This window comes from Antechinus flavipes, chromosome 4, assembly GCF_016432865.1.
Source record: "Antechinus flavipes isolate AdamAnt ecotype Samford, QLD, Australia chromosome 4, AdamAnt_v2, whole genome shotgun sequence".
NCBI lineage: Eukaryota > Metazoa > Chordata > Mammalia > Dasyuromorphia > Dasyuridae > Antechinus > Antechinus flavipes.
This window is the reverse complement of record NC_067401.1, coordinates 258529336-258544646: the sequence shown is the minus strand read 5'-3', so window position 1 is coordinate 258544646 and position 15311 is coordinate 258529336. Positions and strand designations below refer to the sequence as shown.

The 15311-nt window shown below is 33.5% G+C and overlaps 1 protein-coding gene across 1 annotated transcript in view; it reads right to left on the bottom strand.

The window, feature by feature from the left end:
• CFAP206 (cilia and flagella associated protein 206) overlaps positions 1-15311 on the bottom strand; it is a 51964-nt gene that overhangs the window by 18239 nt on the left and 18414 nt on the right. Inside the window, exon 6 of the mRNA XM_051997370.1 lies at positions 13192-13400. Within this exon, the coding sequence (XP_051853330.1) occupies positions 13192-13400 (209 nt within the window). The remainder of the gene's footprint in view (positions 1-13191; positions 13401-15311) is intronic.

The window sequence follows — 15311 nt, the reverse complement described above, 5'->3', positions numbered from 1 at the left end:
AAGGGATCTCTTGAACTTGTCTTTTTGAGTTGCCATATTTTCCAGAAACACTGGTCACAGATCATGCAGGAGGCCCTAAATGTGTCAATGTTAAAACTCTCCTTACACTTACATAATTTGTTGTCGCACCCAAGCTGGACTCCCTGTGGCTCGTTGGGAAGTAAGACAAACATCAGCCCCCCTACGCTAGTCTGGGATAATGTTTGTGTAGCTGGGATCCTTTGCAGATAAGTGGACCCTTCTATCTTCATAATCTATCAGATTTCAAGAGAAAAAAAATGAGGCTTTTGCCATCACTTTGCTCCTCCCTGTGGAAGATAGTCTTGGTTTTTTCTCCACCTTTGCTGCAGTATTCCTCCTCCCATGTTATGCCTCTTCCTAGTATCCCTTACTCCACTTTTTCCACTATAATAAAAATGTAGTTTCTATAAAGACTGGCAACACTGTGGATTGTATATGCAGGTTGATTTCTCTTATAATAAACCTGATTTTCACATAAGTCCCATAACGTGACTTGCCTGTTGACAAAAGTTATTCATAAAACAACATTTTCCATTCTTAAATCCTCCCCCCATCCCATTGAATCATTATTATAACTAGTATGTGTTACTTCCCCCCCTTTTTTTATAAAGATGACAGTACTCCCTAAACTAATCTATGTATTTAGTACTATACCAATCAGACTTCCAAGAAAATATTTTAATGATCTAGAAAACATAACAACAAAATTCATATGGAAGAACAAAAGATTGAGAATCTCAAGGGAATTGATGAAAAAAAAATCAAATGAAGGTGGCCTAGCTGTACCTGATCTAAAACTATATTATAAAGCAGCAGTCACCAAAACCATTTGGTATTGGCTAAGAAATAGATTAATTGATCAGTGGAATAGGTTAGATTTAAGACAAAATAGTCAACTATAGCAATCTAGTGTTTGACAAACCCAAAGATCCTAACTTTTGGGGTAAGAATTCATTATTTGACAAAAACTGCTGGGATAACTGGAAATTAGCATGGCAGAAATTAGGCATGGACTCACACTTAACATTGTACACCAAGATAAGATCAAAATGGGTACATGATTTAGGCATAAAGAATGAAATTATAAATAAATTAGAGGAACATAGGATAGTTTATCTCTCAGACTTGTGGAGGAGGAAGAAATTTGTGACAAAAGATGAACTAGAGACCATTATTGATCACAAAATAGAAAATTTTGATTACATCAAATTAAAAAGCCTTTGTACAAACAAAACTAATGCAAACAAGATTAGAAGGGGAGCAACAAACTGGGAAAACATCTTCACAGTTACAGATTCTGACAAAGGCCTCATTTCCAAAATATACAGAGAATTGACTCTAATTTATAAGAAATCAAGCCATTCTCCAATTGATAAAAGGTCAAAGGATATGAACAATTTTCAGATGATGAAACTGAAACTATCTCCATTCATATGAAAGAGTGTTCCAAATAACTATTGATCAGAGAAATGCAAATTAAGACAACTCTTGAGATATCACTATATACCTGTCAGATTGGCTAAGATGACAGGAAAAAAATAATGATGAATGTTGGAGGAGATGTGGGAAAACTGAGACACTGATGCATTGTTGGTGGAGTTGTGAACGAATCCAACCATTCTGGAGAGCAATCTGGAATTATGCCCCAAAAGTTATCAAACTATGCATACCCTTTGATCCAGCAGTGTTACTTCTGGGCTTATACCCCAAAGAGATACTAAAGAAGGGAAAGGGACCTGTATGTGCCAAAATATTTATGGCAGCCCTTTTTGTAGTGGCTAGAAACTGGAAAATGAATGGATGCCCATCAATTGGAGAATGGTTGGGTAAATTGTGGTATATGAATGTTATGGAATATTATTTTTGTGTAAGAAATGACCAGCAGGATGAATACAGAGAGGCTTGGAGAGACTTACATGGACTGATGCTAAGTGACATGAACAGAACACCAGGAGATCATTATATACTTCAACAATGATACTGTATGAGGATGTATTGTGATGGAAGTGGATATCTTTGACAAAAAGAAGATCTAACTCAGTTCCAATTGATCAATGATGGACAGAAGCAGCTATACTCAAAGAAAGAACACTGGGAAATGAATGTAAACTGTTTGCATTTTTATTTTTCTTCTTGGATTATTTCTACCTTCTGAATCCAATTCTTCCTGTGCAACAAGAGAACTGTTCGGTTTTGAACATATATATTGTATCTATACTGTGACATATTTAACATGTAGGATTGCTTGCCATCTGGGGAAGAGGGTGGGGGGAGGGAGGGGAAAAATCGGAACAGAAATGAGTTCAAGGGATAATGTTGTAAAAAATTACCCTGGCATGGGTTCTGTCAATAAAAAGTTATTTAAAAAAAGAAAATAATAAAAAAAATAATAAAAAACTTTTTTCCCTTTTAAAAAATTATTGTATTTTAAAAAACAGAATAAAAAAAAGAAAAATAGAAAAGGAATACAAAACAAAAGAGAATATTGTCATGTGTCCAGAAGAAATTATATTCATGAATAGACATTGGATACCTTTTTTTACTTGCTTGAAAACTGTTCTTTTGTTCTCTGCTATAAACCTTTTTTACTTTATTCTTTTTTTCCCTCTTTCATCCCCCCACTATCCCTAAATAGGCTATCATTAAGAAAGAATATATTTATGTATATACATGTAGGATATATACATATATGTACATATATACCCTCCCCAACCTATACACACACACGTTTCCTATCCCTGCTGACTCTGTGCTTTAATTCTTCTCCTTAACTTGCTTTGCTATAACCTACTCCCCCCACCCAGGAATCCCTTCCTTGCTTTTCCCCCCTCACCTTTTGCTCCCCTATTCACCTATCCCTGGCCTCTTATTTCTTTATAGATTATGGAGGGAATCCTTCATGGTATCTATGTAGTGTTGCCTATTGAACTCATTATTCCCAGTGTGAGTAGGTTTTCAGAACTCCCCCCTCTAATGCTTCTGTGTCTATTTTTCCTCTGCACCTCATTAGTATGACATAATCACTATTTTTACTTTAACTCTATCCCAATCTTCCTTTTGAGCTATCCTATTGTTGATGTCAATCTTAAACTTATGGTATATATTTCCCATGTAAAAAAATAAACAATTTATCCATGTTAAGTTCCTTTAACTTGATCTTTGAGATTTTCTCTTATATGTTAAATTTTCTATTAAGTTTGGGTTTGGTTGATAGACAGTCCTGAAAAATCTGCAAATTCATTGAATATCCATTTTTTTTCTCATTCAAAATTATAGGTAATTTTGCTGAATATGGTATTTTTAGCTTCAGGTCTAGTTCTTTTTGAATGGTACCAGTGAAGATTTCTCAGAACAATGTAGGACCTTAGGTCTAAGTTTCAGGAAGTCATGTGACCCCCAGGAAGTAGACAGTTTGTTGAACACACTGGTCAATGGTTACTTCCTTTTAAATCCATCCAATGAATTTAAAAAGTCAACAGTAAGTAGGGTGTACCTGCATCTTTTTGACTACATAATTCACTTTCTATTTCTGACATGTGCTACACTATTCTGGATTGCCCACTATTCTGGGCATGGTGGCTCACTTCTTGAAAGAACTGTATAAAAACATTGTTTTGTACATGGAGATGCCTTGAGAAGTAAAATTGGGTAAGAGGGAATCTAGTACTCCATCCCACACATTTTGATTGTCAGTATATATCATTCCAGAACCTACAATTTTTTATTGTGGCTGCAGTTAAGTCCTGTACAATTCTAATTGTAGCTTCTGCATACTTGAGTTATTTTTTCTTGTTTCTTGAAAAATTTTCTCTTTGAAAAGGAGGCTTCAAAATTTGGCAATAATATTCCTATATGTTTTCCACAAAGGATTCTCATTAAAGTGGATTTTTTTTTCTATTTCTGCTTTCCTCTCCTATAACTTTAGGACTATTTACTTGGATTATTTCTTGCATTATTGTGTCAAGATAATTTTTTTGGTCACAACTTTCAGGCAGTGCAATTATTCTCATATTTTCTCTTCTTGATCTGTTTTCATTCTTTTCTATGTTTTGTTATGGTCTCTCAAAACTTCACTGGCTTCCCCTTGCCCAATTCTAATTTTCAAAGAGCTATTTTCATCTTTGAGACTGTATCTCCTTTGCTAGTTGGTAAACTTTTTTGTTGTTGTTATTGCTGAGGCAAATGGGGTGAAGTGACTTGCCCAGTGTATCACACAGCCAGGAAGTGTTAAGTGTCTGAGATCACATTTGAACTCAGGTCCTCCTGACTTCTGGACTGGTGCTGTAAACACTGCACCACCTAACTGTTCCTGGTCAACTTTTTTTTTCATAATATTTTCATAATCTGAAAGACCACTGACTTATAAAATAGATCAAAGAGAGATAATTTTAAAATATTGGATTATTTTCAAGCCATGTTCAAAAAGAGAGCTAAAATTTTTTATCAAGGAAAACTTCCCCAGTATTCTAGAACCAGAGGGTATAATCTAAATTGAAAGAATTTACCAATCACCCCCTGAAAGAGTTCCCAAAGAGAAGACTCTCAGGAACCTCATAGCCAATCATCAGAGCTTCCAGGCCAAGGAGAAAATATTGCAAGCAGCCAGAAAGAAGCATTGCAAATTTGTGGAGCCACAGTCAGTATAACACAAGATTTGACAGTTTCTATAGTAAAGGATCCAACTTTGAATATTATCTTCTAGAAGGCAAAAGAACTAGGATTACAGTCAAGGTTAAGCTATGTAGCAAAACTTTAAATTACCTGTTAGGGGAAAATAATGAATATTTAATTAAAAAAGAGAACTTTCAAGTATTCCTGATGAAAAGGCCAGAGCTAGAATACAAAATCTAACTTTCATTACAAGATTCAAGAAAGCATAGAAAGGTAAATATAAAAGAGAAATCATAAAGTATTCAGTAAAGGTTAAATTGTTTATATTTCTTCATGGGAAGATGATACTTGTTACTCCTAAGAATTGTTATCATTTCTAAAAAATTTAGAAGGAGTTTACATAGAAATGGGGAATGGGTATGAGTTGACTATGTTGGGACAAGTTTTCAAAAATAAAATTAAGGGATGAAAAAGAGGGATTCATTGGAAGACAGGGGAAGGGAAAAGCAGAAAGGAAAAATTACCTTACACAAAAGAAGAAAGAGCTTTTACAGTAGAGAGGAAGATAGGTGGTATCAGACAATGCTTGAACCTTATTCTCTTCGGAATTTGTTCAAGGAGAGACTAGCATACACATTCAATTCAGGAATGAAACATATCTTACCCTACAAGGAAGGAGGAGGGGAACAGAATTTAAAAAGGTGTGGAGAGTTTCTCAGTAGAAGGGAGGGCAGATTTGGAGGCAGTTATCAGAGGCAAAACAAACTTTTGAGGGATGACATGGTAAAAAGAGAGAGAGCAGAATAAACAGAAGAAAATAGAATGGAGGAAAATATAAAGTTAGTAATCATTAATGAGATGAACTCATCTATAGAATGGAAGCAAGCAGAGTGTATTAAAAACTAGAATCCAACAATATGGTTTTTTGTTTGTTTGTTTTACAAGAAATATACTTGAAAGAGAGAGGTACATAGAGCAAAAACAAGGGACCGAAGCAGAATCTATTTTGCTTCAATTGAAGTAAAAGTAGCAAGGGAAAAGTATGATCTCAAGCAAAGCAAAAGCAAAAATAGATTCAATTAAAAGAAATAAATAAACTACATTATGATAATATACCATAGACAATGAAGTAATATTAATACTAAACATATATGCAACAAATGGTATAGCACCCAAATTATTAAAAGTTAAATGAATTATAGGAGGAAATAAGACAACAAAACTATACTAGTAGGGGACACACCTCAACTTTCCCCTCTTAGAACTAGATAAATCTAACCAAAAACTAAACAAGAAGTCAAGGAAGTAGAAGGTTAGACAAAATAGATATAGATTTTTGGAGCAAATGGAATGGGAATAGAAAGCAGTTTATCTTTTTTTCTGCTGTAAATGGTACCTTCACAAAAAGTGACCATTAGGGGCATTAAAACTTCACAACCAAATGCAGAAAGCAGAAATATTGAATGTATACTTTTCAGACTATAATATAATAAAAATCACATTCAACAAAGAGCCATGGAAATATGGTTGAAAATCCCAAAGAACAAATCATAGAAACAATCAGTAATTTCATTAAAGAAAATGACAACAATTAGACAATATGACAAAATTTATGGGATGCAGTCAAAACAGTACTTAGGTGAAAATTTATATTTCTAAATGCTTACATCAATAAAAGAAAGTTCAGATCAGTGAATAGGGTATCCAATTTAAAAAACTAAAAAAGAAAAGAATAAAAAGCCCCAATTAAACACCAAATTGGAAATCCTGAAAATCAAAGGAGAGAGTAATAAAATTGAAAGTAAAGAAACCATTGAACTAGTAAATAAAGATAGGAGTTTGGTAAAAGAGATAAACTACTAATTAATTTGATTCAAAAAAAGAAGAAAACCAGTATTAAAAATGAAAAGGCTGAATTTACCACCACCAATGAATAAGAATTTAAAGGATTTATTAGGAACTATTTAGCCTGGTTATATGTCAATAAATCTAACAATCTAAGTGAAATGGATCAATATTTAGAAAAATATAAATTGCCCAAATTAACAGAAGAGGAAATTGAATACTTAAAATAACTCTTAGACAAAGAAATTGAACAAGTCATAAATAAACTCCTTAAGAAAAAATCCCCAGGACCAGATGGATTCACAAGTGAAGTCTGCCAAACACTGAAAGAATAATTCTAATATTATATAAACTATCTGATTTAAAAAAAATTGGAGGGCTGGGACAAAAGATTGCTGAAAAGGGGAAATCCACTTCAGTTATTAGGGCCAAGAATTAAAGAAAATGGGTTTGAAATAGAAGAATGAGGAAGTATTGCTCTGAGATGCTATAGCAATTTAGAAGAGAAATTTTTAGCAGGGTTTAAGTTTACAACTACATTTTTTCCCAAGCAACTCTCTAAATGGTGATTCTGAACCCTAATAATTAGGTATAGATAAGAATTAAATGGTGAATATAGGAAAATATATTAACAATAATGAATAATAAATGAGTTGTAATCTAAATGATCTTTAAGATCTCTTCCTGGAATATATATCTACTTTGGGGAAAGTCTATGAAAAGATCAATAGAAATTGTATTTTCAAGCTCCTACAGCACAATATGTATATCTTGCTGACTCAAATATAAGATAGCTAACTTTAAGGCACTATGAATATTCAGAAAGGAAGAGTTATCCTTTAATATAATATCAAATAGAATTACTTGCATTAACAATTTTAAAATTCTTATTTATGAATGTCATTTGCATTTCTATTCTCTTTCTTGCTGCTTCAATTTTTTTCTCCTTCTTCTTGTATTTTCTTATGTGATGCTATATATAATTCATCAGTACCACCCTCGTGAAATAATTACTTCCTGATCACCTCATACGAGAGGATTAAGTGAGATTACAGATGTCAAAAATCTTTCAACATCCCTTCTTCAAATATGTGGTTTTTCCTGTGGGGATTACTAGTCTCTTTATCCTTGAGTGGTCATGGATAGTACTAGGCAGGACTTATTGCATTCCAAGACTTAATGTAATAAGTGCACTGATATGCAATGGAATCCACAAATATTAACATTCAGAAAAATCACACCATCCTCAAAGAATGCCTCATTCATTAGATTTTGCATAGGATATTCAATTCAGTTAAGCTAAAAATTTACTAAGGAAAGCACTGAGTCTACATGAGGTTTCCTAGAATAGTTTACACAAGGGCTGAAGTTTGAGGGAAGAAAAGGATTTGAGAGTCAGAGATATGGAAGGTTACATTCTAGCCTATAAGAATTCACAAAAGAAAGAAATAAAATTTTACACTAAGAAAAGTTGAATTTTTAGTTAGAAAGCAGAATTCACAAAAAATAAACTATGTAAAGTAAGATTAGAAATGTGGTTTTTAGAAATATTATTTTTGACAATTGCTTGTAGGATAGCTAAGGGGAAATAAGCTTTTGAAATCATGGAGAGAAATTTGAAGGCTATTGAAGGAGTTCAAATTAGAATTATTGATGAGAACCCTAAACCAAGGTACTGGTCATAGATATGAAATGCAGAAAGAAAGAGGTAGATAGTAAGGTAATTGTCCTAATAGAATAGAAATAGAAATTTGGCAACTGGTTGGATGTTAGAAGAGAGAAAGAAGAGTCATTAATGGGGGAATGGTTAAATAAATTATAGCATGTAAATATAAGTTGTAAGGAATGGCAGAAGAGATTGATCCAAAGGAACCTTTAAAAACTTGTATGAACAGATGCACTTAAGTGTATAGAAATAGGGGAGAAAAACTTAAGAATTCTGATCAATGCAATGATCATCCACAATTCCAGAGGACTGAGGATAAAACATGCTTTGCATCTCTTGACAGGGAGAAAATGGACCACAGATACAGAATAAGATATTAATTTTCAATGTGGTCAATGCGTGGATTTGTTTTGCTTGAAATTTCTATGATAATTGTTTTTAAGGATTATTATTTTGGGTTAGGAGAGATACTGATAAAAGGAGAAATTGAATGGTAAGAGCTTCTATGAAACATCATAGGAGAGAAGAGATTCACAGGGAAACACAGACATCGATGAGGGACTAAGGCAACACTGTTAAGCACCTTACCTAAGGTCACATAGCTAGTAAGTCTCTGAAGCCAGATTTGAACTCATGAAAATGAGTCTTCCTGACTTCAGAACACTCTATCTACTGTAACATCTAAGCTGCCCCTGGAACTGGATTGAGGATTTGAACATGTATGACAGGTGGAAACACTCTCACTCCATCAAATTAACATTTTCATTATCTTTGCCAAGAAAACCTCATATGAGGTCATAAAGAGTTGGACATGACTGAAAAATGAACAAACAATCAAGTCTAGGATAACAAAAAAAGAGCTGTTGAAAAAAGGAACAAAGAGTAGTCAAAAATTACTCTTAAAGTTATGAACATAGGCAATTAGCCCTCAAGAGAAATAATGAAAATTGAAGGAGGGGCAACTGTTTGGGGAGATGCAATGAGCTCCTTTTTGATGCTGATGGGACATCTAGAAAAAGTTGTCCAACTGACAAAGGCATTCTGAATGAAAGGGATGATCATCTTCAATGAGCACAAATCTCCTAGTTTTATGTCTTTCTTGATATTGTTGATGAAAGGTTTACTGAACAGTTATCTGAATGGTTGTATTTATCAAAGAATGTTTTATTTATTAAGTGTGGAAGAATAGAACCTCTAAAACTGCATTTTAGTCTACTGAGGCAATGATATCAAACTTAAACAAAAACAGATCCCTGGCAACTATTTGACAGCATACTGAATAAGAAAACCACAAATTGACATTATCTATGTCTTATTATATTTTTATTTTGTTAAACATTTCTCAATTATATTTTAATCCAATTAGATGAGTTTGACACCTTTTTACTGAGACAAATGATTTTTTAAAAATGGGATAAGTATATGTTTTTTTTTAAAAAAAAACAAGCATTTATTAAATGCATACTATGTGCTAAATACAATTGTTTTCTCAATTGCTCATCATGTTATGCCACAGTTCTCTTTAACTGTCCTGACTCAGTTTCCCTGTACTAGTTTCCCTTGTCTCAGTTTCCTTAACTGTTCTGTCTCAATCCCCTAAATTGTAAACTCCCCTCTGGTCCATTAAGACTAAGGACTATTTGCTCTAAGGTTATAAATTGTTAGCAAGATAAACAAGAGAGTAAATCTCTTGATTCTTTTCTGTCCTCAAGAATTTACAATATCCCTCTAAAATATTCCAAGATATCTCATTGATATCTTTACTTCTGTGTATTCAGACATCCTGTCTCTGGATTTTTAGGATTTATGGCCTCCCCTATCCTGACAGAAGTTTTCCCGCACTTCTTACCCCTTCCTTTGTTTAGAGAAAAGGTATTTAAGAAGTTGGGGTTCCTCCATTCATTGCTGGCGGTTGGCAGCTGTACGCTGGATTCTTTGAGATGACAGTCTTCTCCAGCCCTGGGACCAACATGGATTCTTTGGTCCCAGTATATCTTTATCTCTGTCTGACTGGATAATTTGAGATGAGAGTCCTGTCCAATCAATTATACTCTCCCATTAATAAAATATTAAGAACTCTCTAATCTCTCTCCTACCTCATTTCTCCAGCATTACAATCATAACAATTATAAGGGGTGGGTTTTATTATTGACTCCATTTTTCAGCTGAGAAAACTGAGCCAAACAGAGGTTAAGTGACTTAATGAGGATCAGGCATCCAGGAACTGTCTGAAGATTTAAACTCAGGGTTTCTGACTTCAAGCTCAACATTGCATCTACTACACCAGGTGCCTCTGAAGAGAGCTTCTATTGTGTAGGATTATCTGCAAAAAAATTTTAATCACTTTTATGTCATCACTTCAATTATCTTTAGAGGGGAATAATGTCATATAGACAAGAAGAATAATTTACCTTCTTCCTAGTATGTTAGAGAATAACTGGAATTAGAGTATCAGAATTCTGAAAGTAAATGGGGTAACGTAATCAATACTTTTTTGAGTATGTTGAGTTTGAGATTTCTGTGGGGCATACAAGTGTGAAAAATGACTATTTCTTGTATTTAATAACTAATTATCATATTAAGACCAAGGTTTTCCTCCTTTTCTACTTCCTCATTCAGAAATCTACAAGTGTGGGAAATCTAAAGCAGAGCTTTACTCAACTCAAGATCTAATCAGAGAGTAGACTAAATTCTAAGTTTGGGCTAATAGTTGCATTACTGATCATTGTGTTTACTCAGGCAGACCTGGGAAGTGTTGATTGTACTTTTAGTCAGACAAGTGATGTAGAAATTGATTAACTCTTTTTGACCAAGATTTGGGTGATCCAGGTCATAATCCCAAGACTTCTATTATAATATAGCACAACCTCTCAATAAATGTTAACCAATCAGAGTTGATTGGTTCTCTCAGGAACACCTATACTCTTCAAAGGACATATGAACTCTGATCCCTCTATTTTGAGGTGTCTTTAATCTAAGAGAGGCCAAATAACCATCCTTTTATTAAAATACTGGCATTATTAACAAAATTAAGTTAGCCAGAAATTACCTTTTTAAATGCCACATGGTGTGGGAATGGGGGAAGGATTTCTAGCAGGTAGAAAACATTCCAAGTGACAGTGATAAACACTTTTGGAAACTGTTTGCATTTTTGTTTTTCTTCCTGGGTTATTTATACCTTCTGAATCCAATTTTCCCTGTGCAACAAGAGAACTGTTCCTTTCTGTACCCATATATTGTATCTAGGATATAATGTAACCTATTTAACATGTAAAGGAATGCTTGCCATCTGGGGAAGGGGGTGAAGGGAGGGAGGGGAAAAATCGGAACAGAAGTGAGTGCAAGGGATAATGTTGTAAAAAATTACCCTGGCATGGATTCTGTCAATAAAAAGTTACTTAAAAAATAAAAATTAAAAAAAAACTAATATCTGAGGACATTTAGTTCAAAATATCTGAAGAGTATTTATTTTATAACATACTTAGCAAGTGACTATATTTTGTCTAAAAACTTCAAAGAAGGACATATTATATAATAGTTAAATGGGGAAAAATATATATATATATATACAAGTTGTTTTCAAAAGAAGAAATCCAAGCTATCATAAGGAAACATGCTCTAAATCACTAATAATTAGAGATATACCTTCCACTCTTCAGGTTAGCAGAGATTTTTTTTTTAAAGGAAGACATAAAGAAAATAGCAGAAGTTGGAGAGGCTGGCAACTGTGGACTGGTCTAGCCATTCAAAGTACATAACAGAGAAGCATTTTTAGTCTAGATACAATGAAAAACTTCCTTCATAGCAATTAGAGCTATCCAAACAAAGAATGAGCTCTTTCAAGAGGTTTTCACCCCACTTCTTTGGAGATCTCCAAGAGAAAGCTTTTTAAAGAGTGGTTTAAAGAGGACATTTGCTCACATACAGGTTAAACTAGATAGAGGATGGTGTTCCTTCAATGCAAGATTCTTTAATTCACTGTTCCAGAAAGAGTTTCAATCTAGTGAATCATACCTGTTCTGGTGTGTGTTTGTATGCGTGTATATGTGGGGGTATATTTACATGGCATTCTGGTTTACAAAGCACTTTCCTGACAATAACTGTGAGATCAGCAGTATCGGCATTATTGCACTAGTTTTATAGGTAAGGAAATTGGGGTTCACAGAGGTTGAAGAATTTGCCTGCAGTGGCTGTATATAAGCAATAAACTGAGGATCTTGGAATGTCCAAGTCCAGAGGTTCTTTCTACTCTATTTAGGACAGTTCTGAAATGCTAGCTCATCTGAAATAAATGTGTTCAGTTAATTCAAATAGAGCTTGATCAATAAATCTGCAGTCCCAGGGTTCAGAATGAGACATATTTTTTTTGAACATGACCAATACAGAAACTTGTTTTTGCTTGACTATGCATATTTGTTAGAAAATGAGAAACACGAAGAAGAGAAAAATAGACTTTTGTTGATTTTTAAAAATTAAATCAAATCTTTAAAAAATATGCAGCTCAACAAACCACACTCTGGGTTTAATTTCAATAGATCATCAACTCATTTGTGGAAAGCTTAGGCTCTACGAAAGACTTAGAATAAGTCAAATAAATTCCAAATTAGATTTCCAGCCCTTTATTCAGATTGCTGAGATCTATAAATAAGTTCCTAAAACATCAAAGGAACCACAATTTTACCAGTCTTTCACACATTTGCCATGATTGTAGAGATGGACACATTTTAAAGTATCTAAAGCTGCACAATTCAGTTCAATGGGTGATAATTTCATTAAGTACAAATACCTATTTATAAAAACAGCACAACTATTACAAATGCCCCCTCTTAAAAATCACTGCCTTAGGAACAGGTAAGTGGCACAATGGATAGAACTCCAGCTCTGGAATCAGGAAAATTTGAATTCAAATATAGCCTTAGCACGTATCAGCTGTGTGACCCTGAGCAAGTTACACAACCTTAATTGCCTTCTTCCCTACCCCCAGCCCCCAAAATTAATTCCTTGTTTAAAGTTTTTCACACTATATTATTAATATTTTAACAACTCACCAAAATTATATTGAGGAAAACCTCATATTGTCTCAAATTAAACAAGGCTTCTTTTATCATAAAGGGCTCAAGATCTTTCATTTTGAGTGGGTTTTCTGATGCTTTCTCCAAGATTGCTGTATACCGATATGCCTGTTCCTGGGAAGTCTGAAGTTGTGTATCTATATGTTGGGTGGTGGCTGGAATAGCTTCATTCAAAATAGCTGGTACTGTTAAAAAAATAGATCAATGGGCAACATATCAACATTCTAACAGATTAAAGAGAAGAGAAAAAAAGGAAAACTTAGTTCTGTTATGACCAATAAATTGGATCTATTTTTTCAAACAAATTATGAAGCACATAACAAAAAAAAAGAAAAAAAAGTCTCACAGATTCTACTGCATCCAAAACTAGTAGTTAGAATAATAACCCCCTGGAAAACCACAGAAGATTCTGCCCTGATTAGTGGTCACCTTAATTTTTTCACTACATTTAAGCATAATTCTATACTTGTTTCACTTCTCTCCCCAACAATTTTCACCCAAGCATCCTTGCTGGTTAGTGCATACTTTTTGTCCTTCCCTCTCACCTCCAACTTTCTAGTTTGAGATATATAATCAAAATAAAAATAAAAAATCTGTCATTGCCTCTTGAAAAAGATGGATTAATCTTCTCCCTCCAGGTTTTAATCATCATTCTGGTAGTTTCCAAACCAAAAAATGACTACTGTCTGGTCACTTCCATTAGAATGTAAGCATGTAGAATATAATAATGTAAAAGCATCTAGGTGGTATATTAGAGAATGTGTTTCAGGTCTGGAATTAGGAAGAGTTCAAATTCATACTTAAACACTTACTAGCGATATGGCCATACTGTTTTGTCTGTCTCAGTTTCCTCATCGACAAAAGAGGAATGATAATAATAGCATTTCCTTCTCAGGGTTATAAGGATCAAAAAAATTGCTATTTGTGAATCACTTAGTATGTGTTCAAAAAGTGCTTGTTTTTTTTTTCTTGAGAAGACTCACTATTTTTGCTTTTGAATTTTTATTCCCAGTGCTTTTACACAAGTGTTTGGGATATAGTAAATATTTAATAAATGTTTTTTGTCCCTTTGCTCATATCTGGTGTGGTTACCATAACACCAAGTTAATTCAATGAGTTTAGAAGTATAGTTCAAAATTTCTTTCCAGAAAAGAGTAATTCACAGCCCCACCAGTGATACTTTAGGGTACCTTTCTTTGCATATGGCTCTTAAAACCTGTCATTTTCTGGGTTTTTTTTTTTCATCTTTGCCAATTTATTCATTTTTGCTAATCTAGTCATGTGGAGTAAAACTTTAAAGTTGTTTTAATTTGCAATGCTATCATTACTAGTGATTTGGAACATTTTTATATGATGTCAATAGATTGCTTTTCTTCTTTTGAGAGTTACCTATTCCTATAGTTTGGGAATAATAAGTGTCCTTGAATAGTTGAATCAGTTCCTGATATATCTTGTAACCAGACTTTTATTAGAGAAGCTTGCTGTCAAGATGTTTTACCAATTAATAGATCCCCTTCTCATTTTAACCAAATTGGTTTTGTTTATGTAATAGCTTTCCAATTTTATGAAATTAAAACTTTTCACGTTGTTTCCCTTGATCTACTCTAAACCTTGTTTGGTCAAGAGATATTCCTCTATCCATAGTTGCAAAAGGTATTTCTTTATTTGCTCTCCTCTTTTTTTAAACAATGTGACCCTTTTTTTAAATATCCAGGTCATTCACACATACACACACACACACACACACACACACTCACTGGAAAATTTTTAAATCAAACAATAAGCATTCAATAATCGCCTACTACAATCCAGGGAATATATGCTATGTACACAAAAATATCTAGTCTGTAACTCTATTTCTCTATGCCACCAATGGTCATTACAAAGATTCTTGTGAAATAATTTGAAAGAATATGCTAGAGAAAGAAACCAGCCTGTGTGTAAATTTGACATATTAAAAAGAAACTGGATCAATAATTTAGTCAGTAGACATCACCACACTAAAATAGTAAATCTCTAAAAATGACTAATTTATATTAATGAAATAGGTTTTTTAAATGATGGGTTCATGGCAGATATTTGTCAAGACACTTCAA